The sequence below is a fragment of the Oryza sativa genome, chromosome 2 (assembly GCF_034140825.1).
Source record: "Oryza sativa Japonica Group chromosome 2, ASM3414082v1".
Classification (NCBI taxonomy): domain Eukaryota; kingdom Viridiplantae; phylum Streptophyta; class Magnoliopsida; order Poales; family Poaceae; genus Oryza; species Oryza sativa.
This window is the reverse complement of record NC_089036.1, coordinates 13,253,459-13,280,377: the sequence shown is the minus strand read 5'-3', so window position 1 is coordinate 13,280,377 and position 26,919 is coordinate 13,253,459. Positions and strand designations below refer to the sequence as shown.

The window sequence follows — 26,919 nt, the reverse complement described above, 5'->3', positions numbered from 1 at the left end:
TTCCCGAGTAGAATTCCAAGCAGAATGTGCATTAAAATCCCCGTCCAGGACCGGTCGGGGTACACAAACGACAATGTTGACATTCAGATCCACGTCTTACAAACATCATAAAAGTCTTACACAAATGCAACGGAAGAAAAGAAAGACAACAGGAGCTAAGCCTTGACTAGAACTGCAGCGGGAACACCACTCCACAGGCATCCTCGACGGCACGGACGAAGCCTACTCCTCGGAGAAACCTTCATCTGACACATACTCGAGCTCTGGGGTTGGGAAAAAAATAGAGCAAGACTGAGTACTACCCACTGTACTCAGCAAGTCATACCGGAATAGGGGTATGATGCAGGGAATTATCAAAGAAGAGCTGGAGTGGTTCATTTGCATAAAGCGAGCATTTATAAACAGAAGTTGTAAGATTAAACAGTTGTAATATTTAATTAGTATTAACTATCCACTGTCCAACGTTATCCCACGTTGCAACAGGCCCAACCATCCACCTAAACTATCCAAATTCAAAAGATTACACTAGGGTGAGACTAATCACGGTGAATCTGGTTGACCGCCCATAACCGCGGGCACGGCTATTCGAATAGTTTTACTCTGATCAGAGGTGTACAACTGTACCCACAAGACACAGCCCCACAACACGTTTCCGTGCGCCGACATGCCACCACGACATATCGGAAAGAGGCCATGACAGGACCCTTCGCCTAACCCCCTCTAGCCAAGCACACCACACCTCAGGTTTCACCCCCGTCCCCAGCGGGCAACGGGCAGTCCCCTCTCGTGCCTAGGTGAATCCGGAAGCGACAGAGGCCGTCGCAGGGCCCGCCCTGCTCCATCACGCCCACCCTTGCCTGGATGCGTCGGCTAGAGGAGAGCTACACTACAAGCCCAGCCGTTGCCCACGCTGGCTTGTGGTAAGTACGATAAGTTCTTCCAGGGCATCCCGCGAATCGGTCCTTAACTGCCATGGGTGCGACCAGCAAAACCATGCACCCACAGCCCACCATGTGATTTATTTTAATTAACCAACACCAAAGCGGTGTCACTAAACCAACAAAACCATTAGAACCAACAGTCTAAACATTAATAGGATTTTCCCCATTGTGCACTAGTTGAACTAAGCATGGCTAAGCAATCCCTAGTCCAATCTCTAGTCATGTTATAACCCCAAGCTGACAAAGGGACATGGTACAATAGTAGCATGGCTATGACAATAGGTAACCATCCCATAGTAACATTATAAAACAATGCAATATTTGAAAGAAAGCAATAGAGCATTTGCAATATAGGATCAACATGTTCAAGTGACAAGCATGACTTGCCTTGCTCTGCTGCTGGAGGAATCTCGGCGACTATTTCGAAGTACACCGGAGCGTCGGAGGAACCGGAATCTAGCGACATACAAGGCAAACATTGCAAACAGGCTATAAGACTACTGAAACAGGGGACAAAACCATTTTTAATGGATTCTACACATTTTTCTTGATTTACTGAGACTTGAATGGGCTTAAACGGAGCTCGGATGAATTAGTTATGAATTTTAGAAGATTCACTGTGTTTATTACTATAACAAAAATCCTTAAATATTTTATTGCGCAATATTTTCCAGGGCTGACGTCAGCACGGAGGGGGTGCAGCGCCGGCAAGCGGGGCCCACTGGTCAGCGGCTCAGGGGAGAGCGGTTCACCGTGGACCGGGACCACGCAGGTGGTCCACTGCCGGTCCACGGGACCGATGGCCCAGATCGCCCTCGGGCCGATCGGACGGGCGGCGATAGAGGCGGCCGCCGGGCTCGGCTCGGCATCAAAGCCGACCGGCCGGCCAGGGCTAGCGGCGGCGGCACGCGCGCGTCGCGTTGCCGGCGACGGCATCCGGCGGCGGAGGCGACGGCGCAAAAGCGGCGGCAGCGGACGGCGGCAACGACCGAAGGCGACGGCGAGCGCGAGCGGTGGCGACGCACGGGGAATTGGGGAAGAAAATGAAAGGGGAGGGAGCCCTCACCGGAGGGGACGGCGGCGTCCGGCGACGAGGAGCGACGGAGAGAGGTCGACACGCGGCGGACGGCGACCGGGACGACCTAAAGAACGAAAAGAAAGAGGTTAGAGAGGAAGAGAGGGGCCATAGGAGACGGGAATGCCGACCAAAAGCGGCGGACATGGCGACCCTCACCGTCGCACGATGGGAATGGCGCTCCGGCGACGAACCTCGACGGAGGGATGGACGGGGTGGATCTCGGCCACGCGAACCCGACGGCGGCGACGGCGCGGTGCGGCGGCAACCCCAGCGGCGGCTAGCAGCGGCCGGAGTAGCGAAGACGGCGGCGGCAAGAGGTTGCACGGCGCGGGAGCGATGGGAGGCTCGAGAGAGTTCGGCGAGATGGGGAAAAAGTGAGAGGGAGCGACGGAGAAGCTTAAATAGGGGAGGGGAGGGTCGGACGTGGCCGGGAGAGGCGGGAATTCGCCGGCCAACGTGGGAAGTGGGGGAGGAGAGAGAGGCGGGATTCGAAAATCGAATCCCGGCCATCTCGGGCGCGGGCGCGAGCGGGTGAGAGAGGGGAGTGGGCGCGGGGAACGCGGCGCACGCGCGGGCATGGTCGACGTGGCCCGAAGGAGGCGGAGACGTGGGCGCGGCGACGGTTGCGGGCGCGGCGGCGCGGCGGGAGCGGCGGGAGGTTGGGGAAGGACCCGACAGGTGGGCCCCACCTGTCGGCGACCCAGGGAGAGGAGGGCGGCGGGGCGGCCTGGCTGGGCCTCGGCCTGCGGCCGGCCCAGCAGGGAGGAGGGGGAGGAAAGGAGAGAATGGGCCAGCGGCCCATTCGAAAAAGGGAGGAAAAAGAAAAAGAAAAAGGAAAAAGGATTTTCCCTGGAATTAAAATATTGCTTGCTCAATTTTAATTAGTTAAAATTATTTCTAGGGCTCTGAAAATTCCACTAAAAATCCTGTTAGAGAATTTCGACATGTAGAACTCAAGAAAAATTCCAGATGCCAATTTTGATTATTATTTGCATTGATTTAAAAGGGTTTACTCTTGCTTTGCACCGGTATTTTCTTAGGGTCATTTATAAATTAAATTTAGGCTTGGGAGGAGAACTTCGGGGTGTGACAACATCTCAGGCTTGAATCGTCTTAGAGGTTGTTTGAACGACCGATATCCTGGTTTTATAGGGAGCTGATGTTTAACAATAGACCATGTTCTACGACGATTGCTCAAATCACCAAATGTATTAATGCCATCAGTGCACATGGCGAAACATATCGATTATCCTCCACTGCACTGAGTTTGTTGGATGCCTCAGCTTAGCATCAACCTTCTGTTCTTCAGCGCGCGTGTAGCATACTAACTTAGCTTGCTTAGGATTCACAAACATTCTCTTAATGCGGTCGGCAATAGGGAAATACCACACCACTTTTGTTGGGTCACCCCTCTTTGACTTATGACTTTCATCTTCACTTATGTCTCGCTTGTATGTAGAAGCCCCACAAACAGGGCAAGCGTCCAAATCAGAATACTATTTCTAATACAATATGCAGTTGTTCCGACAAGCATGAATTCTTTTGACCTCCAGACCCAATGAGCATAAGACTTGTTTTGCTTCATATGTTGTCTACAGAATTTGGTACCCCTTTGACAACAACCCCTTCAAGAACTCAAGAAGTTATGTGAAACTCTTGTCTAACTAGTCATTACTTGCCTTAAGCTTCATGAGTTCTAACAAAGGGATAACTTGGAGTGCTTTGGCTTACTCCCGAGACACAATGGCATTTCAGAATCTGCCACCGACTTATTGAACTTCTCAAATCCCTCTCATTATGATCTGGGTCTTCAATATCATGCAACATTTCTGATAGAGTTTGTGGCTCGAAATCTATGGCATCTCCGCCTAATGGCGAAGGGATGAAAATACCATCTCAACCTACTGGGTTGTTCACTACATCTGGCACCTCATTAGTTGCAACATCTAGTGTCTTTTGCTCTCCATACTTGCTCCAGCATCTGTAGTGGTCCACGAATCCTCTATGGATCAAATGAGAATGTACCCATGAACTCTCATCGAATATCTTCTCATTTTTATAGTCCGCAGATGGACACAACATATATTTACTCATCCTAATTTTCCTATCATTATCTGCAAAATATACGAATTCTGTGACCCCCTCCCTATACTCTGGGGTCGAACACTGAATACAGTACATCCAACTTCAGTCCATCTGCAATTAATAAGATAACAAATATAAGACACAATATGTAATATACGTTATAAAATAATTATCATAGTTTTTTTACCTCCAATTTCTAGCAAAAATTCACTCCCTTGCTCTCCCACCCAAAATGTGAACAACACACTAGGTTGGAACGGAAAGCAGTTGGCGGTTGGGGGTATATATAGGCCGCAACTCACCTCAGACCAGCTAGGGCTAGAGCCTGGTAGAGATGAATAAATCTTGTCACTGATGGGCTGGAACTGGGCTAGAACCGCGTGGCCCATTACAGGTATTAGTTCACCTGTGACGGTCCAAAACTAGCATCCGACAAAGATGTCCCTCTGATGGGTGATAGTTCTAGGCCGTCATAGGTGATCTAATGTCTCTGATGGGCCGTGGCCTGAGGCCTCACCTGTTATGGCCTCCCCATGGACCCATCAAAAGGTGAGGCCATCCATGATGAGCACTTCGGCCTGTCACTGGTGGCTGGTGGGCTGTGCAAGGTGAGCGGTTTTGGCGTAGTGACTACATATTTAAATGGTTAGATCTCTATAGCTAATGTTCTACTAGAGTTATAAAAGATATAAGTATGTGATAAAATTGGTGCTAAATATATAGTTGTACGATACACCCCCTTAAATATGTAGTTTTGCTATAGTTTAGCTGTAGTATATGTAGTTTTGTGAAATTTACATCAAATATTGTGTTCGGACACTTTGGCCTAGAACATCTATGTGCTCCTTCAATTCATGTATTTAGGGAGTTCTTAGCACTTCTTTAATTATATCCAAATTATCTGTATTTAGAGAGTTCCTTTTCAAATTATTTGTTTATTTTTATGCAATGGTAAATTTATAAAATTACTAGAAAAATACTCGTGCGTTGCAACATGTGAAGTCGACTTTAATCTTATTATTGTTATATGGTTTAGTTAAGATATTATCAAAAGTGAACGATCTTAAAAACCGACTCAAATATGTATTTCCTAAAGCAAACGAACTTAAAAACCGACTTATACACAGATGATGTACCAAAATACCGGAAAAAAATCTTTAATTTTGATAATTATTAAATATGTGATCCGAATTTTGGGCCCACAATATATTCGGATTAGTTTTCTAGTAGGAGTTCCTATTAGGTGTCTTTCTTTTATCCCCTATATATACTCTTGTAAGCCGTATGGGAAGGGGTGACGTTCCCATTGTAATTCCCCTACGTTTGTAATCATCTCCTCTATAGTATAGTGATCATTGCCGGTCGGCGCCCGTGGTTTTTTTCCGCAAGGGTTTTCCACGTAAAAATTAATGTTTCCGTTGTGTATCTATTTTTATAAGAAGTGGTACGAGAGCTTTGGAGATTGATCAACTATTTCTGGCCACCGGTGTTTTTCCCGATCGAAGAAATCGATCTCGTCGCCGGAAGCACACGTCGTTGGACGTCGCGTCGAGTGGAGTTGTTCCGTCACCAAGATTGGATCGTGTCCTCCCCGCAGCCCCGCAGCAGCGACGCACGCAGCAGCAGCAGCGCCCTCGTCTGCGCAAACATACCGAGGAAAAGCAGGAACCAATCTAGTCAGCACACGGTTCCTGAGGAATAAAAAATCAGCCGAGAGAGAGATCGGCTGTTTTGTTCTGTGCGTGCTGATTTTTCCAGGGAAAATTGCTACACGCACCAAGCTTGTGTACCAGGAAGTTTCAGATCTACGCTACGTGCACACGAGAAGTGTACCAGGTTTCGTGTTTTTGCTAGGTTTACCCTAATTCTTACTAGCAAATTCAGGATTAATTCCCATGGCGAGTTTGAAGTATGATCTACCGCTCCTGGACCGAGACACAAGATTCTCACTTTGGCAAGTGAAGATGCGAGTCGTTCTTGCACAATAAGACCTCGATGATACGCTTTCTGAATTTGACAGGAGGACACAGGATTGGTCCAACGATGAGTAGAAAAGGGATCGTAAGGCTATGTCATATATTCATCTTCATCTATCTAACAATATTTTGCAGGAGGTGCTTAAGGAGGAGACAGCCGTTGGACTGTGGTTGAAGCTGGAACAGATATGCATGACTAAGGATCTGACCAATAAGATGCACCTAAAGCAAAAGTTATTTTTGCACAAGTTGCAAGATGATGAGTCTGTGATGGACCATCTCTCCACTTTCAAGGAAATTGTTGCTGACCTTGAGTCTATGGAGGTAAAGTATGAAGAAGAGGATTTAGGTCTTATTTTATTGTGTTCATTGCCTAGCTCATATGCAAACTTCAGGGATACTATACTTTATAGCCGTGATACTCTAACTTTGAAAGAAGTTTATGATGCTTTGCATGCCAAAGAAAAGATGAAGAAGATGGTACCCTATGAAGGTTCAAATTCACAAGCAGAAGGTTTGGTTGTTCGGGGCAGGCAACATGAAAAGAACACAAACAGCAAATCAAGAGATAAAAGTTCAAGTAACTACCGTGGGAGATCAAAGTCCAGAGACTGGTATAAGTCATGCAAATACTGCAAGAGAGATAGACATGATATCTCTGAGTATTGGAAGCTACAAGATAAAGACAAGAGAACCGGAAAATATATACCAAAAGGTAAGAAAGAAGAGGAAAGTAAAGCCGCGGTTGTAACTGATGAGAAGTCTGATGCAGAATTGCTTGTTGCTTATGCTGGTTGTGCACAAACTAGTGACCAGTGGATTCTTAATACTGCATGCACCTATCACATGTGCCCGAATAGGGATTGGTTTGCCACCTATGAAGCTATCCAAGGTGGTACTGTTTTGATGGGTGATGATACACCATGCGAGGTTGCAGGTATTGGAACAGTTTAGATCAAGATGTTTGATGGTTGTATCAGAACATTGTCAGATGTGCGGCATATTCCAAATTTGAAGAGAAGTCTCATCTCTTTATGTACTGTTGATCGCAAAGGGTACAATATTCCGGTGGAGACGGAATTTTGAAGGTAACTAAAGACTCTCTTGTTGTGATGAAAGCTGATATTAAATCTGCCAACCTGTACCATCTGCGAGGTACAACTATATTAGGTAATGTTGCAACAGTTTCTGATTCATTATCTAATTCCGATGCTACTAATCTTTGGCATATGCGTCTTGGGCATATGAGTGAAATTGGTTTGGCAGAACTGAGCAAACGAGGATTGCTAGATGAACAAAGCGTCGGGAAGCTCAAATTTCGTGAGCATTGCATTTTTGGCAAGCATAAGAGGGTGAAGTTCAACACATCTACACATACTACTGAAGGTATTCTTGATTATATGTATTCTGATTTATGGCGGCCTGCTCGTAAGACATCCTTTGGAGGTGCTCATTACATGATGACTATCGTTGATGACTATTCGCGAAAAGTTTGGCCTTATTTCTTGAAGCACAAATATCAAGCTTTTGATGCGTTTAAAGAGTGGAAAACTATGGTTGAAAGACAAACTGAAAGAAAGGTGAAAATCCTCTGTACTGACAATGGGATGGAGTTCTGTTCTAAGATATTTAAATCATATTGCAAGTCTGAAGGCATTGTGCGTCACTACACCGTTCCTCACACACCTCAACAAAACGGTGTAGCTGAGCGTATGAACAGAACAATTATATCAAAGGCCCGTTGTATGTTGTCTAATGCAGGTTTGCCTAAACAGTTTTGGGCGGAAGCCGTTTCCACTGCTTGTTATCTTATCAATCGATCACCTAGTTATGCCATTGATAAGAAGACTCTAATTGAGGTATGGTCTGGTTCCCCAGCAAATTATTCAGACTCAAAAATATTTGGTTGTACTGCTTATGCTCATGTTGATAATGGTAAATTGGAGCCTAGAGCTATTAAGTGTATTTTTCTTGGTTATCCGTCTGGTGTGAAAGGTTATAAGTTATGGTGTCCTGAAACCAAAAAGGTTGTGATTAGTAGAAATGTTGTCTTCCATGAATCAGTTATGTTACATGACAAACCTTCTACTAATATTCCTGTTGAGAGTCAGGAGAAAGCAAGTGTGCAGGTGGAGCACTTGATCAGTTTAGGGCATGCACCAGAAAAAGAAGTTGTTGCTATTGACCAAGATGCACCTGTTATTGAAGATTCAAATTCTTCTACTGTTCAGTAGTCTCCAAAACGTTCTATTGCAAAAGATAAGCCCAAAAGAAATACTAAACCTCCTCAAAGATATATTGAAGAAGCGAACATAGTTGCTTATGCTTTGAGTGTGGCAGAAGAAATTGAAGGTAATGCAGAACCTTCTACATATTCTGAGGCTATTGTTTCTGATGATTGCAATAGATGGATTACAGCTATGCATGATGAGATAGAGTCACTTGAAAAGAATCATACTTGGGAATTGGTGAAGTTGCCAAAGGAGAAGAAACCAATCCATTGCAAGTGGATCTTCAAAAGAAAGGAAGGTTTATCTCCAAGTGATGAGGCAAGGTACAAAGCAAAGTTAGTTGCTAAAGGTTATAGCCAGATTCCAGGTATTGATTTCAATGATGTCTTTTCCCCTGTTATGAAGCATAGTTCAATTCGCACTTTACTCAGTATTGTTGCAATGCATGATTATGAACTAGAGCAAATGGATGTTAAGACTGCATTTTTACATGGGGAGTTAGAAGAGAACATTTATATGGAGCAACCTAAAGGTTTTGTTGTTCCTGGAAAAAAGAACCTAGTCTGTAGGTTGAAGAAATCTCTTTATGGGTTGAAGTAGTCACCTAGACATTGGTATAAGAGATTTGACTCTTTCATGCTTTCTCAGAAGTTTAGAAGATCCAATTATGATAGCTGTATTTATCTCAAAGTTGTTGATGGTTCAGCTATATATTTGCTTCTTTATGTCGATGATATGCTGATTGCTGCAAAAGACAAATCAGAAATAGCAAAGTTGAAGGTACAATTGAGTAGTGAATTTGAGATGAAGGATTTGGGTGCAGCGAAGAAAATTCTCGGTATGGAAATTACTAGAGAAAGACATTCTGGCAAGTTATATCTTAGTCAGAAAGGTTATATTGAAAAAGTTGTTCGTCGTTTCAATATGCATGATGCAAAACCAGTGAGTACTCCTTTAGCTGCACATTTCAGATTATCTTCAGATTTATGTCCACAGTCAGATTATGATGTTGAGTACATGTCTAGAGTTCCTTATTCAAGTGTAGTTGGTTCACTTATGTATGCCATAGTATGTTCTCGTCCTGACTTATCACATGCATTGAGTGTTGTCAGTAGATACATGGCTAATCCTGGCAAAGAGCATTGGAAAGCTGTTCAATGGATTTTCAGATACCTACGTGGTACATCTACTGCTTGTTTGCAGTTTGGGAGATCTAGAGATGGACTTGTTGATTATGTGGATTCAGATTTTGCTAGAGATTTGGATAGGAGAAGATCGCTCACAGGTTATGTTTTCACTATTGGAGGATGTGCTGTTAGTTGGAAGGCAAGTTTGCAAGAAACTGTTGCCTTATCTACTATTGAAGCAGGGTATATGGCTATTTCTGAAGCTTGTAAAGAAGCTATTTGGCTTAGAGGTTTGTACACTGATCTTTGTGGAGTTATGTCTTGCATTAATATATTTTGTGATAGTCAAAGTGTAATATGCCTTACAAAGGATCAAATGTTCCATGAGAGAACAAAGCACATTGATGTGAGATATCACTTTATTCGAGGTGTAATTGCTGAAGGTGATGTCAAAGTATGCAAGATAAGTACTCATGATAACCCAGCTGATATGATGACAAAGCCAGTTCCCACTACTAAGTTTGAGCTTTGCTCAAGCTTGGTAGGTGTTACAGTATAGTCCTAGAGACTATTTGGCGCGCGGTGATTTTACCTACATGAGGTATTTTTTGTGATTGATGTTTTTTATGCTACAAGAGGAAATTCGTCTCAAGGTGGAGATTGTTAAATATGTGATCCAAATTTTGGGCCCACAATATATTCGGATTAGTTTCCTAGTAGGAGTTCCTATTATGTGTCTTTCTTTTATCCCCTATATATACTCTTGTAAGCCATACGGGAAGGGGTGACGTTCCCATTGTAATTCCCCTACGTTTGTAATCATCTCCTCAATAGTGATCATTGCCGGTCGACGCCCGTGGTTTTTTCCCGCAAGAGTTTTTCACGTAAAAATTCGTGTCTCCGTTGTGCATCTATTTTCATAACAATAATAATAGTAGAGATAAAGGTATAATATAAATACGTTAACGAGCTGGAACGGTAACCTTTTTGAAGGCCTCATACGTGTTCCTTCCTCCTCTTGTCCTAATTTGCTTCTCTCTTTATTTTTCATTCAGGCAAATTAAAGCTGGATTGAGTATACTACAATGAAAGAATAGCATCGGGACCCCCAGCCGTTAAGGTTTGCAATGATTCCCCCCACAATGATAAAAGAAAGTGAAAGACAGTTGAGGCTATAGAAATTTTTGGTGCGTGCAGTGGCGGCCAGACACACCTACGCGGCTACGCTACGCCCCTATGCATCTCGATCACAGATGATGCGTATTGAGTCTGTGTACTTAAATCACCTAGTACGCACTTTTAATGCTACTGCTGTTTAGTTGGGGATTGCAAACGTAAACGGTAAGGGCATTAGATAGCACTGTGATTGTAATCAGATTACGGCAAACTTAGATTTTGTTTGGTTCTCACACGTGGGTCGAGGGGAGCGGCCGAGGCGACGCTTGATTCTTTCTCGTGTTGTCTCTCCGTATCGTTAACGCTTATCGCTCCTGATCGAGTGGTATCGCCTCTGAATTAAGCCCGTAATGGTATCCAATTACGGAGCGTCTCAAACAAACAACGGAACCAGATCTGTTTGCGCTAGAATTGGGTGCGGGCTAAATTTTACCGAACCAAACAGCACCTATAGCGTACTACCGACTACAGTAAAAATATAACTGTCAATAAGTACAGATCAAATCTAATGATACCTCTCCTATACGGTAGACATTTTTGTAACGCAATTGATCAAAACTTGATAATTTAAAGCTAAACCTGACAGGCGATGGGTTGTTGTGCTACAGTGCTAGTGCCTTGGACCGGAGATGCTACTCCTAGCTACTCCTAGATAATTAAGGTCATGAAGCTACTCCTAGCTGTTAATTTGGCTCCCCTTAATCACTCTCCTGAATTAATTAAGCAACCACCATGTTGCTCCTTGACGAGTGCGTCAGCATCTCTCATTTAGATCCAAAGCGCCCCACTAGCAATCTCGATCGAGCTAATGAAAGCGCCTGCATGTGAGCCAGCCACTCCCGCTCCCACTCCCACTACCTGATCCACCAACACAAGTAGTCCAGTACAACACCACTGGGGGGTCTCACTCTCACTCAACACTTTAGTTCACATGACCCCATCCATGATCCATCCATCTGTCGTACCTGTGCTTTGTTTTTTCAGATAATGTATGTACTACTTGTGTTTTGTTAACTAATCCCTGCACATCCGATCTGAATCATTTGGATCGTAGCTCTGTCTACCTGCCCACGCACGCAACAAAGCCACCTGTAGGCGATCCTATTGGCAGTAGAGAGAAAATGATCCGGCCAGTTCAAAAATTTTGAATAATAAGGCTCCTTTCGTTCGTAGGACTTTCAAAATGATAAGAAAAACGTAGGATTCAAGTGTGTTGACATCTTAATTCCTATGGATAGAAAAACACAAGAAAACGGTAGAAATAATCGTTTGGATGGAACGCAGAAAAAAAAACATGAATTAGATAATATAGATAGACACAAGAGAATTTTTTCTAAGAAGATGTTGAACCTTATGTTAAAAATCCTAAGAAATTCCTGTGATTCGAGACAATCCTAAGGAATTTCAAACGTTTATTCCAAAAGACTAATAGGAAATCTTTTCATAGGAATCCAATACTTTAAAATTTAAATTCGTTTGTTCCAAAGGAGCCCTTATAGGGTAGTCGTCATGTTTCTTGTAATTTTTTTATAAATTTACAAAAGATGATGAAAACCATTGTATTATGAAGGTTCTTGTCGAAGAAATTTATACTCATGATTTTCATGTGTCAATTGTAAACTTTGAAACGATACTGAATTGAAACATTCAAAAATGACATATCCAAGAAGGCATCTGTTTCAAAAAAAAAAATCCAAGAAGGCAAGATAGAAATGTTCACTTGCCCAGTAGAGTTGCGAAGCTCAGAGCATATGCAAAAGAATTCTTGTTTTTAGCTCTCCGAATTGTTTAAGTATATGGCAGTTACGATAAGATTGATTTGTATTGTAGCTCTCCTTATCTCTAATCCTTCCTTATCCTTATCCATGCATTCTCTAGTATACATGGCCCCTGAGACTCAATACAACGTGTCTATAGTTACGCGATATTCTCTCCCTCTTCTACTGTTCAACATAGTATCAGAGCGGTTGATCTAGCATCCATCTCACACATCCGCCTCCGCTGCCCCCAGGAGTAGCGAACTTCTTGGGGCAGCATCCGTTTTCATTTTTTTCGTTGTGCTTAGCCCATGAGGATCGACCTTGATCTCCTCTGGCGAGCCTAGTTCTTCATGTCATCGTCTTCATGTAAAGCAGCAACCAACAGTTCATCGTCAACCAGTGAGACCGCCCAACGCCGTCGCCGATGCCATCCTACCAGGGGGACCACCCAACACCATTGCCGGTGCCATCCTTCGCGTCTCCAGCTCATCGCCAACTCCATCCTTCTCACTCTCCACACCATCTAGGCTCAGCTTGGCCACCGCCTCTACTCCAGCCGTGTCGTCCTCTCCAAATCTCGGTCGCCAGCACTGTTCCAAGGGGACCCGCCACCGACCACGCTGATCTGCTCCGCCCAAGCCGCCGGGACTCTGGTCCACGGTCATCGTGGAATGCTCGGCTCTCTGCCGCTGGCCCCATCACCCTATGACCCCGTCTTTGTCATTGACATAGTGGCCGCCTCCCGTTCCTCTAGATTCACAGGTCAGCAGCTGCCTCGACCCCGCCACCGCTTCGGGGAAACTCTCCACGTGGTTGTGCCCATTGCCGCGGCCTCGACGCGCAGATCTATCACTGCGGTGACAGGCCACTTGTTCACCATCAACGCTGCCACCTCTACGCACGCCATCCCTCTCCACTGCCTCCATCCTTAGAGCGATTGCTTTCCTCAGTGAGCTCTGGCCCCGATGACTCATCCATCTCCAGCTCCTCTCCACGCCGACGTACCTCTTTGGCTCCACTGCCGGCCACCAAGTCTTCTCCAATGGGCTGCTCCTGACGCAACCCGGATTCCACCGATGCCACCGGTGCCACCGATGCTCGCCCCAGGGCCGGTCGACCTTTATGCCACTCGCCTCGTGGAGCCCCTTAGCCCTTGCTGCTCCTCTCCTAAGTTGACCTTGTGGCTGGCCTGCTCGAACTCCTCTTTGCTAGCTCTCTTTGAGAGCAGGGAGAGAAAGGAGATTTAGGCAGTCTGGCCAGTGGTCTATGGACCATGTGTATGGACCATTGAGGCATGAGAGGAGCAGTGATGGATTGCTACTGTGGACCACTATTTGCTGCCTATATTTTTTTTCTTTCCCGGTCATCGATCGGGTTTGCGTCGCTCACTGCTTCATTGGCATATGCGCGTCTCCAACATTGGCATCGACTTCAACTTCCTCTACAACTCCCCACCCTACGCAACTTTGGCTTGATCACCTGTTCAAGCACCTAGCTACAATGACACCCTACTACCGATCGTCTTCAAGTACATGTCTATGCCATCAAGCTTCGGCCGATCGCTGCATCACCCCTTCGGGCCGCAGTGTCGCTACCTGTGGTCCTTATTCACTAGTTGTGGCAGTGCTAAGAGGCGCCCTCCTAAGCATGGCTTCATCACTGGCAAACCCGGCGTGACATCTCGTCCTACACAGTTCGACTGCATGGCTCTTCGGCGTCATCTTCCATCATGACTACCGTGATTGCGTCAACATCTTCATCCTCAATGCGTCCTCGTGCACCTTGGTCCATGATGCCCTCCCGCATGCATGTGACCACTACTTGCACTCCTTGTGCACCTGTGGCTCAGCTTCCTCGACATCGGCTTCCCAACTTTACCTACATCAACCATGGCTACTCTACACACGGCTTCATCGACCACAGCTCCTTCGCTTTGACTACATCAACTATTGTACAATAGGGCTATCATCCGTGTTGAGCACTCTTGAGGGTTTTTTCTCCAGTCTAAGCGTACGCGTTGCTCACGCTTAGACTACGGGGTATGTTAGAATATATGGTAGTTAGAGATGTATTACGATAGGATTGATTTGTACCGTAGCTTTTCTTATCTCTAATCCTTCCTTACCTCTACCCATGTTTTCTTCTATATATACTGGTCCTTAAGGCTCAATACAACATGTGCAACAGTTTCGTAGTATTCTCTCCCTCTTCTACTATTCAACACAAATGTGTCTATTCGGTTAGCTTGTGTTGGTATTTGTTATGGTCACAGATAAATCCACAAGTGCACAGATACTGCTTTAGCACTTCACCTCAGAGTATTCCAAGAGTATCGAATCACAAGGAACGTGTGTGTAGAATCTAAGAAGGATTCATCCAAGGATAACAACTAAATGGTAGGCTTAGGATAGAGAAAATTCCTATGAGTTAATAATCTTAATTAAGTTAAGGTAAATTCTATCAATTGCTTCAGGCACCAGCTCTACCCTGGTCTGCAAGTTGAGTTCGGCCTGTAGCTTTATGATGTACCCGAATGTGGAGGATTACGAAAGACGGACAAGGCTGTCACCACCTCCCACCTACCTTTACATTCCGTGGAGCACACAGCAAACAAGGAAACCTCTAACCTAGACACTACGTCTACATTGTCGATTACTACTCTAGCCTTGACCAAGAACTTCCTCCTTTATCCAGAGTCTTAGTACTAGAGCATTTAATATAAATACTAAGGGACAAACCTGCAATGATGAGAATATATCTCACTTAAATAAGAAAGCATCCGTCGAGGTACAAAATCGGAGAGAGTGTTGACATCTCCGGCACTCCTCCGAGACTCCCCATGCAGAGAACATCAACATCTCCAGCACTCCTCTAGAACTCCCACGGAGAGAACTATGACATTTGGGGCACTCGTTTCGGATTTTCCCCTCACTCTCCTCTTATATTCTAACTAGCCCAAATATGAAAGTGAGTTGTATTCCACTTTGTTGTGTCTCGAGAGTGAGGGCTTTTCCTCCTTTTTAGAGCTCCAATGATGGTGGTTTAAGTCGGTAACTTACCGGGAGTCAGGTATAACCACCATTGGGGAGGCCTGAGGAAGTGGCACGTGGAAGCTTGGGGCGATGGGTCGAACTAGTGGTTCGGCCGAACCACTTTCACTGCCTTTCTCCACTATTTTCGCCCGATTAACTGTTTTGTGGGCCTTAATGACGGTGCACGGTGAATTGCCCTCAAATATGTCGGTTTGCTCTGACTTGTGAGCCCTCCAATCCATGTACATGCGTCTGATTGGCCAAAGGTGTGTTTCTTTGCACAACAGATGTGTTTTTCATACATAATTACCTACATACAAATATTCACTAACACTTATGGAAATGATTAGTAATAAACACAACCACTAAGTTTGATATTTTATTTCATTCACTTTTGTGCAGGAACTTGTCAAATTTGGTATTTGAGTACCATCAACAGCTTGCCCAAAAAAAAATAGATAGTCAAATTTGCATTTCACTCCAACCGCCTCTCTACCACTCTCCAATATGACAGTGGGTCATGTATATCAACCTCTCTTTAATTCTTCCTTCTCCCTCACACTAGATTTTTTCCCACCCACCCACCCACACCTATGCTAGACTCCATGACTGGCCGTTGTCGCTACTCCCTTCCTCCCTTGCAGTTGAGCCGTCCTGCCACCGCCGCGACCATCCGTGGCTGCGAGCCTTCCTCCCGTGCGCAGATCGGGGGTGTCATGGCTGACCCAAGCTCACCGTCGCCATCGCACTGTTCCTTTCTCCTCCCTCGCTATTGCGTTGCTCCCTCTACTGTCAGCTCTCCCCTTTCGCCCACACACGGATCTAGATGGGGGCCGGTGGATCCAGGCAGTGATGATGACGCGGGTGGGAGGCGGTGACGGCTGGGAGGCCGGAGCGCTCCTTCACTAGGTGACCTCTAGGTGTTATCACGGGCAGCGGATAGCGGTAACGAGGTCGCAATCTTGATGGAGGAGTGTGGAGAGGTCGACACTTGGTGTGGACGCCAATCTACTCCTCGCTGGCCTCAACGTGATCGGGTCGAGAACGACAACCGAAGCTTGGCACGAGCGTCGGGTGGAGCTCGATGTGAAAGGCTATCGGAGCTCTATCTGGTTCCTCACCAGCCTCGTTGAGATCAGGTCTAAGGCGTCAGATTCAACGCTTTGGCACGCATTGTATCCTCGACGATGGATTGTCCCCATGGCCAAGGGAATGGGAAGGGAGGCAGCTGCTCGTCGGAGAAGCCTGCCAATGTTTCTCGTGCCGAGGGAGGAGGGGCGACCGAATACAATGACAGTGAGGATGGCGGGTGGCCATGAGCGAGAGGAAAGGCCGAGGGGATGCGGCCGTTGCTACGCGTGAAAGAGAGAAAACGTGGTGGGCCGAGGGTTCGTTTTAGCCTGCAGCCAGAGTAGCTAGAGTTGCAAGTTTGTTGGAGGATGTTTTTCTCTTTTTATTGTTAAATTCATTTTGTTGTAGATGGTCTTGTACGTCTGTCGATGTAAATACCTTTTCATTTGCATATAACTGTTCCGTTGGGTGCTCTCCCGCAATTTAGAACAACATTTTACTGTTCGGCGCAACTTGCTTTTTTTTTTTCCTTTTCTTTCTTTCTCTCGATCCAGCGATGCAAAGCTTGATGGGAATGATGATACCAATCTGACGGCCGAGATTTGTGAAAGAGCAGTCCGCATGGCGTACAGAAAAAACAGAGCTGCAGAGAAGGGCATAAGAATGGTGTCAGGTCTAGCCCTCCAATTCCCAAAGACGAGACGACTTTTGTTAGTACTGTTTGCCTCCTCGTCCTCCTCCTCTTCCCTCCTCCATGGTGCCGCACCCGCACAGCACCACACCACCTGCCTAGCGCCAAGCTCCAACAGAAGCCGCTAGCTTGAGGCAAGTCCAAGGAAGGGGGGAAGAGGCAGGAGGATGGGATCCCCCAAGATGGCCAAGAGCGCGATGAAGCAGGGCATCTGGCGCCGGAGGATCGGCGCGCCCTTCGCCGCCGTCCTCGTCGCCGCTGTCCTCGCCGTAGTCGTCTTCTCCGGCCAGTTCGCCAAGGGCCCCAACGGTCAGTCTGCCCGGATTCCTATTTCGTCTTAGTGCTCCAACTCTCTATATAGACTACAGATATGCTCCTTCCCCAGTGCGATATGCGTGCGTACTTAAATTTCGAGTCCTCCCTCTTATAGCTTCCTCGCAATTTGCTCCGGTACAAGTTGACAACACCCTGCGGCCCACGCGCGATAAGCCGGTCTCCGCAGATCAAGGCAAGAAGAACAAACCTTAAAGCCTCAAGGATTTTTAAGTCCTATTTCCCATTCCTAATTCCTAATTCTTGAGGTTATTTTGCATGATTGCTGTTCAGACTTGGAGAGAACGGTTTCTTCAAAGCTAGAAGGGGAGGACACTGAGCAAATTAGACTTGGTAAGGTTAGATATAGAAAATGGGGATTTTTCTTTTAAATTATTGGAGCTCGTTGATCTTTTATGACATTCCAAGCCGGATTAGTCGAATTTTATGGTTTGGGTTCGGAGATGCAGAGGATGGACAGTCTCCCAACAAAGAGGCAGCAATCGAAGAGCAGAAACCATCCCAGGCGGCTGCTATTGATCAGGATGACAATACCTTAAATCCTGGTGCGATGTGATTCTTGCTATACTGTTTCACATGTCCCAATTTAGTGGCGATTTTCTTTTCTTTTTTTTTTTTGGAATTCTGACTTCTGAATTGTGACAAAATGTAGGGCTTAAACAAGCTTCTGGAGATGAAAGGAGCGCAGGAGGATCTGGTAAGTGGAGCTATTTTCATTGCGACCAAGGTGGTCAGTACTACTATTTCTTTAGCATGCTATATCTTATTTTTTTACTTTTTCTTTGGCTCCTGAATAGACTCATTGAGCAAGGAATCTCCTCCACAAAGTCAGGAAGGAGACGGAGGCACAGCAGAGTCAGGTACTGTACAGATACATGCTTAATGTAGCTGTCTGTTTGTATGTTTTTCATACACTACTGACGATAAACAGACTAGCTTTCCTGGAACTAGTACAGCAGCACGGATAGTGTTCCAACTTCACCTGCACAATCAAGGACTAATAGAGCAAAGAGAGTTATTCAAGAGGGAGGTTAAAGGGGAAAAGTTGTATTGGTAGTAGTAAAGTTGATCCTTGCGGTGGACTAAAGCTACCAGTGAGCCATATGCTTTAGATGCACCACATAGAAATGCATTGTTTATAGACTTTTCTAGCAAGTAGGAGCTAATTATTCATGCTGGTGGTCCATGTTAGGAAGGCTTGTGCAGCAAGTAGATAAAAGCTGTTTGTGTTGTTGGGGGAACAGGGCTGTAGTGCCATGGGCGGAGCTACCATGATTCCTACGTATTTCCAGGAATACCCAAGTTTTTTTTTATCAAGAAACAAGTATACTTCAATATATGCACATGTACACGTATTAGTTAGCCAAGTACTCTTCCTCACTAAGATGTGTAAAGATGAAAGGTTTAGAAAAGTGAAAAATCTTCCTGATCTTTCCATTATGATTGTTGAAACAAAGTTGCACAATAGACATGAGATTGTTTACAAGCTTCTCAAATTGATTCTAGTACTTCCAGTAGCAATAGCTAGTGTTGAAATAATCTTTTTTGCCATGAATTATGCGAAGAATAAATTGAGAAACAGGCTAAGGGATCAATACTTGAATCATTGCTTGGTCACATTTATTGAGCGTGAGGTTTTTTTGAAAGTCAAGGACTGTGATATTATAAACCGCTTTCAAACCATGAAGGAACGTAGAATTAAAGCTACTCTTCCAAGCCATGAAGGAACCGAAATAGAAAATTAGAGGTACCATGTAATAATTTATAGTTTTATTTCTTCGATTATCGGTATTGACATACTGTGAACCATTGATTTTTTCTACTATGAACTTTTTTTTGTTAGACGGGAATACCCAACTTTGAAATCCTGGCTCCGCCACTGTGTAGTGCTAAACTGTGAAAATTAAAGAATAATTTTCACTGTCCTAGGTAATATTGCAGTTCGAAATCTAAACATTAGGAGGCTACTACTTCAACATAACATTTTTTTGGTGGGGAGTTCTCTGGAATAAAATGGGTATAAGTCCGCTAGGATACAGGGGCCCTGTGAGCAAGCCTGTCTATTTTCGTCGTGTTATTAAATTAGCCTTATTGAGAGCTTGTTATGCCATCCATATTTCAGTATTTTTAGACCGCTCAGGAAAATAACATTACGCCACACTTTTGAATTGCACAAAGTCAAGAAAAAGAGAATGATATACACCTAAGTATTTTTATTGCGTTGTTTTCTTGTATTGCCCAGACCAATGTCAGGGGCATGGCAGGAACAGAGAAAATATTGTGGCATGGCAAGGATTAGCCAGTCTTGTTTTGTAATTTGTGGAAACATCATTTGTAGAAACCCTGTTGTCATATTTGAATATTTTATTTGCTAGCAGACACAAAATAGAAATCTCCTCCAGTGCATTCAAAATTTGACACCACAAAAATGAGAAATTTGAGAGTTATTTTTACACGCTGATATTTCTTGACAATTCAAATATATAACCTCCAGTTTTTGCTAAACAGGTGCGGAACCGTACATCAAGTGTACGGCTCAATCTGACATAAAGATCTGTGACCTCTCCAACCCCCGGTTTGACATCTGTGAGCTGTGCGGCGATGCTCGCACCATTGGACAGTCCTCCACTGTTGTGTATGTCCCACAGAACCGTGCTTCCAATGGTGAAGAGTGGATTATCCGAGCACAGTCCCGAAAGCACCTTCCCTGGATCAAGAAGGTGACCATCAAATCTGTGAATTCCTCAGAACCAGAACCAATATGTACCTCCAAGCATCACATCCCAGCCATTGTCTTCGCACTAGGTGGGCTAACAGCAAATGTCTGGCATGACTTCAGTGATGTCCTTGTCCCACTGTTCCTTACTGCCCGTCAATTCAACAGAGATGTCCAGCTTATCATCACCAACAACCAGCCCTGGTTCATCAAGAAGTATTCTGCAATCTTTAGCCGCCTCACGCGGCATGAGATTATTGATTTTGATTCAGATGGCCAGATCAGGTGTTACCCACATGTCATTGTTGGTCTCAGGAGCCACCGAGACCTTGGCATCGACCCAAGTTCTTCTCCCCAGAACTATACAATGGTAGACTTCCGGTTGTTTGTCCGGGAAGCCTATGGACTGCCTGCAGCTGAAGTGGACATACCCTATAAGGCTGACAAAGATGACCCTGACAAGAAGCCCCGGATAATGCTGATTGACAGGGGCAAATCCAGGAGATTTGTCAACGTGGCACATGTTGTACAAGGGCTGGATTGGTTTGGTTTTGAGGTGGTCAAGGCCGATCCAAAGATCGATTCTAACCTTGATGAATTTGTTCGCCTTGTTGACTCCTGCGATGCAATCATGGGCGTGCATGGTGCGGGCTTGACTAACATGGTGTTCCTGCGGTCCGGGGGAGTGGTGGTGCACATTGTGCCATACGGGATCAAATTCATGGCTGATGGGTTCTATGGTGCACCTGCACGGGACATGGGTCTGAGACATGTCGAGTACAGCATCAGTCCAGAAGAGAGCACACTGCTGGAGAAATACGGTTGGAACCATACTGTTATCAATGATCCTGAAACCATCAGGAAGGGCGGATGGGAGAAGGTTGCGGAGTTCTACATGTCCAAACAGGACATTGTGCTCAATATGACAAGGTTTGGACCTAGCCTGTTGAATGCAATAGAGTTCATTATGTAAGTTTGTGAAATGAGGTTTTTGTGTTTGTTTTAGCTACAGCATTCTACAGTCACGAAAAAAATACACTTTTTTGTTGGCCATAGGTGGAATAGGTATTGTTGTTTTAGTGCTGCTTCTGTATAGGATTGTCGGTGTTAGATTTGAATAACCATGATCAACTGTTACAGGAAAGATGACAATAAACCTGTGTGCTGAGTTTTCTTAGAGCCAAACCCCAAGTCCATATATTGGTTGCTTGGAAACGAGGGCTGTTTTGGTTTGTTGCCAAAAACATGTCCTACCAAATATCTGGGAGAAACGCTTAGGATCGGGTGCTCGATGTGGCAAAAAAAAAAGGGTGCCACTAATGTGACTGCACGTCTGCACTACTTCCTCTTTTCTCTCTCCTACTCTCGTAGGCTATATTTTTTTCAAAAACTTTTTCTCCAAAATTGCATACCTAATCTGTAACCTGATCACACCGTTGTATTTATTATAATTAAATCTCGTATATTTTAATGAAAACAATATATATGTTTTCGCCTTTGATATTCGATGTATAATACGTTTAAAGAAAATGTTTCAACTAGCGATTTGACTAGCGATTTGACTTTGTTGTACTACCTCCATTTCAGGTTATAAGACTTTCTAGCATTGCCCACATTCATATAGATATTAATGAATCTAAGCACACATATATGTCGAGATTCATTAACATATATGTGTGGGCAATGCTAGAAAGTCTTATAATATGAAACAGAGGAAGTACATATTAGGTTTGTGTTGCAGAAAATCTTCTTTCAATGGTGCATGTGGTGCTTTTGGATATTTCAACTGGCATCTCATAATGTGTCATTAGTTAATTTGCAAATGTTGCAAGCGATGTTCTTGTATTGTTTCAGCAAGTATGTTATGGTGTTTCAATAGTTACAACTCCATATTTCACGTATCATACAAAAATGTTTCAATTAAAAATACAATTGAAATATAACATTGCAAGATCTTGTTATAAATGTTTAATTGAAATGAATACGACGATTTAATTGAATCGTAAATTAGATAAATAGTTTAAGAAGTAAAAAGGACATAGATATATAATAGTATGCAAAGCATGGGATGCATGCATGCATGGGTAACTAGCAGCGAGAAAAACAAAGATAGATGCAGGAAATGACACGTGAAATATTAACTAGATGTTTGGTAACTTATATAATGGAGTAATGACTAGATATTTGGATTGGTTCTATTATCTGCCAAAACAAATACAGTTAGGGAGGGGATGGGGTTGAACCCCCCCCCCACCACCTCATTTTACCATATTTGAAACCCCTTGGTCCAAGATAGTGCACCATCTTTAACCCATAATGCATTAAAACAAGAGAGAAAAAAGCAAGCCCAGAACGCGAGCAAGAGAAGGCCAAGTAGCAGGTTGCTGGTGCACGTCGTGGTCGTTGCCCTATCCTAGGCGCGATGCCCCGATCACAACTACACGCATGTCACCTCGACTTGTCCTCTCTCTTTTCTTTCTTTTTACTACAAAAGATGCCTATGCGTGTAGTTGAACTAATCCTTGGCTTTCTACTATTTCTATTCAATCCTTTGAGCATCTAGTTGAACAAATCTCCATGTAGCAAAATCTTGATAGTATATGGAGGTGCGGGCGTATATTTTTCTTCTCCACAAATAACAAACTCTGTGGCAAACAAGAATTTCTTCTCCACGGATAAGTAACCTAGGATATAGTTGGTGATCAACAAGTAACTCGTGCATGTGCCTCTCCATATACTTGCCAAGGATATGCAAACTCGCTGGCAATTGGCACAGGATCACACACCCAAAGTCACAACAATCGCAGTAGAGTGAGAAGAAATTCTTAGTAGCGCACAACAACAAAACAAAGAAACAGCATTCGAATTTTTTGAACAATTTTCTGGTTTCTATTCCTTCTTGGAAACAACTCCATGACTCTTTAATACATGCTATAGCATGGAAGTTGCTACTATTTGTAGTATGTATGGAAGTTAAGTATCTGTGCATAACACACTCACCCGTGCAGGGACAACGCATACATATTCACCCATGCATGCAAAACACACACACACACACACATTCATAAATGCATGTGAAACATACTCACTAATGCATCCACTCAAGAATGCATGCAAAAGAATCTCATAAGTGGAATGTGTAATACCCTCACAAAAAATAAATCGAAATTGTTTGATTTATTGGTTTCGGATTGCTTTGCAATATAATAGCATCAAAATAAATAAATAAATAAAATACCTTTAAGTCATGGGCCCAACCAACCTGGGCCAAAGCCCAAGAAGTCCAACCCACTTCCTCCACCCCCATCTAAAACCCTAGAGGAGGAGGTACCGGATTCCCTCCCCCCCCCTCGTACTTTGGTCTCCCTCTTCTCTGCATCAAACCTTGCTCTCCCTAGATCTCCACCTATAGTGCTTTAATTCATGGTAAGTGAAGGTTAGAGAAGGGGTTTTGATTGTGGTGGTTCGGTTTGGTAGTGCTCCACGTGGGCAAATTTACAGTGTTTCCGTTTTTTGATGTTTTGGGGGTCTAAATAATATTTTCTACAAAAGTACTGTATAACTAGGAAGTTGTAGGTAATGCATAAACCTATCTTCTGACCAAAGGGCGCGATTTTATCTCATTTTGTTTAGGCGATATGAATTTTTTAGTATGATTGTTGCTTTTTATGTCATAATTTGGATAGCAGTAGATTAAACTGTTTTTGGAGGGGTTAAACAGTGGAATCAGTTAGGCCGCCTATAGATAAAGTTATAGAGATTTTTCTTAGTATTTCCATATGGGAACATATCCTATGGACACAAGCTTCTCGTGCACACTCCGTGCACACCACCAAGCAAATGCCACGAAAAATTCTATGAAAAAATTGGGCATTTACTTCTAATAGTATTACACGTATCTGCAAAGTCTCATATTCAAATTCATTATATTTTAGCCGTAACAAAAAAGTGAAAAAATTGACAATTTTTAGGGTAAAAGTCTATAAGAATTTTGTCTTTTTTGTTACTGCTAAAATGTAATGAATTTGAAGATAAGATTTCACATGTTGGTGTAATACTATTGGAAGTATGTGTCTAATTTTTTTCTAGAATTTTCTATGATATTTGTTAGTTGGTGTGCACAGAGTGTGTATGGGAAGCTTGTGTGCAGAGGATATGTTCCGTTTCCATATTGGTAAAATATATGTTGTTTGGTTGAGTAGAACGCTAGATATAACTATTTTAATGTGGCTGTCAGATTTTTGTAGGCAGATTCTGAAGCCTGCTTTCAAGCACGGATTACACTATTTAAATGGCAAAATAAAAATATGCTTTCTATGTAAAAGTTGTAGGTCTTATTATGTAGTTTTCTAAAATATATTTATTTGCAGTCATAGCCTTTTTATATTTCAAGATATAAAGCTTTGAAGCAACACTATTATTTATAGTCTAAGCAGTGCTCCTTGTGATTACGTTTTGATGAGACGGGGCCGCATGTGCATTTTTTTTCATTGTTTTATATGCATGTTTGAGTGCGTATGCTGAGGTCGACTTGTGGATAGGTGGTGGTGCTTAGGATCATGCTTGGTATCATCTCTTCGTTGTTAGATGCAAGTAAACGTAGCGGTGGTTTGCTACAACTTTGACATGTTATTTTGTTCTACATCCACTTTGAAATTATATATCATCAACCAAGATATTATTATATGTTAGACATAGGATTTACCTATCTGAATCATAATTATTGATTTTACATTGTTTATGGTTATGTTTTATGCTTTTGGTGAGAATAATGATATATTGTTTTCCTATGAAGGAATGTAGTTTTCATATTATTACTCTGGAATTCAACCTATATTTGCATTGCATTTGGAGTTATCTCGCGAACCTATAGTTGCGAATGTACCGGTACAACATCGTATATTGACATAATATGATGCAGCTTCACATCTTATTGGGTGTGAAGGCAGGAATACATATCATTGCATCACATATGCACACATTGCATATTGCTATGGAAGTGATCGAAGTTGTCATTGAGGAGTGTCTGCATCTGTATAATTTGAGAGAAAGTGAATCTACTTTCATTGATGATGATATGAGATTTTTGCTCTTGGATGTTACCTTGTCTTTATATCACATCTTAGCCCTATATCTAACCCATTACATAATGAACTTGTGGTTTAAATAACTTGTTAAAACAATTTGCTTGTTGAGATTCATTCTCACCACCTTATAGCCTTTTCAAGTACTTGGTCAGATATGTTTGCATGAAGGGATGGTATTAACTGCACTATCGCACGACATGATCTCACTTAGTTATGAATGTTGTAGTATGCTGACAAGATTACTTGTGTTTAGACATAATGAGTTAATTAAATACTAGAGTTGTTGATCATGGATTATCTAACTTTTTTTAGGCCATCCCTACATGTCAGTCAGTTGTTGTATCATAACCATAACCTATATATTGATGCTTGCGCTATATCATCTTTTTGTTTTAAAAGAGATGATGTCGAAATTTCTTTATTTTGGCACTTTAGTAATGTTCTTTAGTGGCATCTCAGGCTTATGTAGTTTTCTAGGGTGTTACAGAATGCCATGTGGCCACTTGCAACCACCCACCAATAGGAATGCCATGTGGCCACAAGTCCACAACCAGGAGTAATTGTTGACGGTCGTTATAGATCAGTTTGACCGTCAATATAAATTAAATAAAGGAGAACTAGCTATACTTGCTATGCATATTTGTTTTAGAATAATATATTTCTACTTGTACTTGGAGTACTATTTGTTTGCAGAGATTAGCACATAAATGAAGAAGAAATGAAGGAAAACTCACTCCTAAGCAAGCTCAAGGATAGAGGGACCCACATGTCAGGTGTAACCGTCCTGAAAACCGCCATAAGTACCACAACCGTCAATAGGACCCACCTATTAGTCTCTCTGCCCGAATTTGGAGCCCTGCTGGGCTGGCCCATGTTCAGCCAAACCCTGGCAGCGGCCGTTCAGCTCGGCCTTACATATGGACGTCTAGGATTGCTTGCTGATGGCGGTTGCGGGGCATTTCCGACATTTCGCATGCTCTACAACCGTCATACATGCTTATTTAAGGAGTGCTTCACTTCACACACACACACACACACACTCAAGCAAGAAGCTTTGATCTCTCTCTCAAGTTTAGTTTAGTGCTCTAGAGGTAAGTGGAGTAGAATATAATAGTTCTCGAAGTCCTCGAGTCTTTGGAAGGTTTCGGGTATATCTCTAGTAGCTTTCCTTTCTTCTTTTGTAAGACTTTCGGAATTAATAGAATATCCTTCTTTATATACTTTCAGTACTTTACTTTATCTGAGTACTGGTTTTACTTTATATTTGTGCCGATATAGTTGTGTGACTAGCCTACCAGAGAGGTGCAGTGGTGTGAGTTTAATGTTCATGCAAATGATTGCTCTATATTTTTCTCGAGGGTATAGAGTAGTATTTGATAATGTAAGCGTGGTACTTAGATTGTTAGATATCATTGATTAGGCATATATGCTACGGGACGGTAGAGGTGAGCCGCTGATGGTGACAGCTCAGCACAGGTATTCCTCGACGTTAGTATATATTCCTAAGACACTTTCCTAGGAGGTTACTCCTCCGTATTTAGCCCGGTTGGATGGCCATGACAGGTTGTTGTAAGAAACTCGGAATCCTGGGGTGGTCTCTCGAAACACCAGGAGG

At 43.5% G+C, this 26,919-nt stretch overlaps 1 protein-coding gene across 2 annotated transcripts; it reads left to right on the top strand.

Moving 5' to 3' along the window:
- The first annotated feature begins 17,169 nt into the window (after positions 1-17,169).
- LOC4329195 (beta-1,2-xylosyltransferase XYXT1-like) lies at positions 17,170-21,402 on the top strand. Of its 2 annotated transcripts, none has more exons than XM_015771278.3 (7): positions 17,170-17,477; positions 17,599-17,676; positions 17,775-17,834; positions 17,951-18,046; positions 18,154-18,198; positions 18,299-18,361; positions 20,010-21,402. In XM_015771278.3, the coding sequence occupies exons 1-7, from the start codon at positions 17,336-17,338 to the stop codon at positions 21,188-21,190; spliced, it is 1,665 nt and encodes a 554-aa protein (XP_015626764.1). In that variant the 5' UTR covers positions 17,170-17,335; the 3' UTR covers positions 21,191-21,402. The 2 variants fall into 2 exon arrangements, with proteins under 2 accessions (XP_015626764.1, XP_015626763.1); XM_015771277.3 differs by having other exon boundaries at positions 17,945-18,046.
- Positions 21,403-26,919: the final 5,517 nt, after the last annotated feature.

What these genes read in the sequence shown, in the direction of transcription:
- LOC4329195 (XM_015771277.3), top strand. Translation starts at nt 17,336, where the DNA reads ATGGGATCCCCCAAGATGGCCAAGAGCGCGATGAAGCAGGGCATCTGG. An exon ending in GCCGGTCTCCGCAGATCAAG is followed by an intron (nt 17,677 to 17,774) that starts GCAAGAAGAACA and finishes ATTGCTGTTCAG; the next exon opens with ACTTGGAGAGAACGGTTTCT. An exon ending in CACTGAGCAAATTAGACTTG is followed by an intron (nt 17,835 to 17,944) that starts GTAAGGTTAGAT and finishes TTGGGTTCGGAG; the next exon opens with ATGCAGAGGATGGACAGTCT.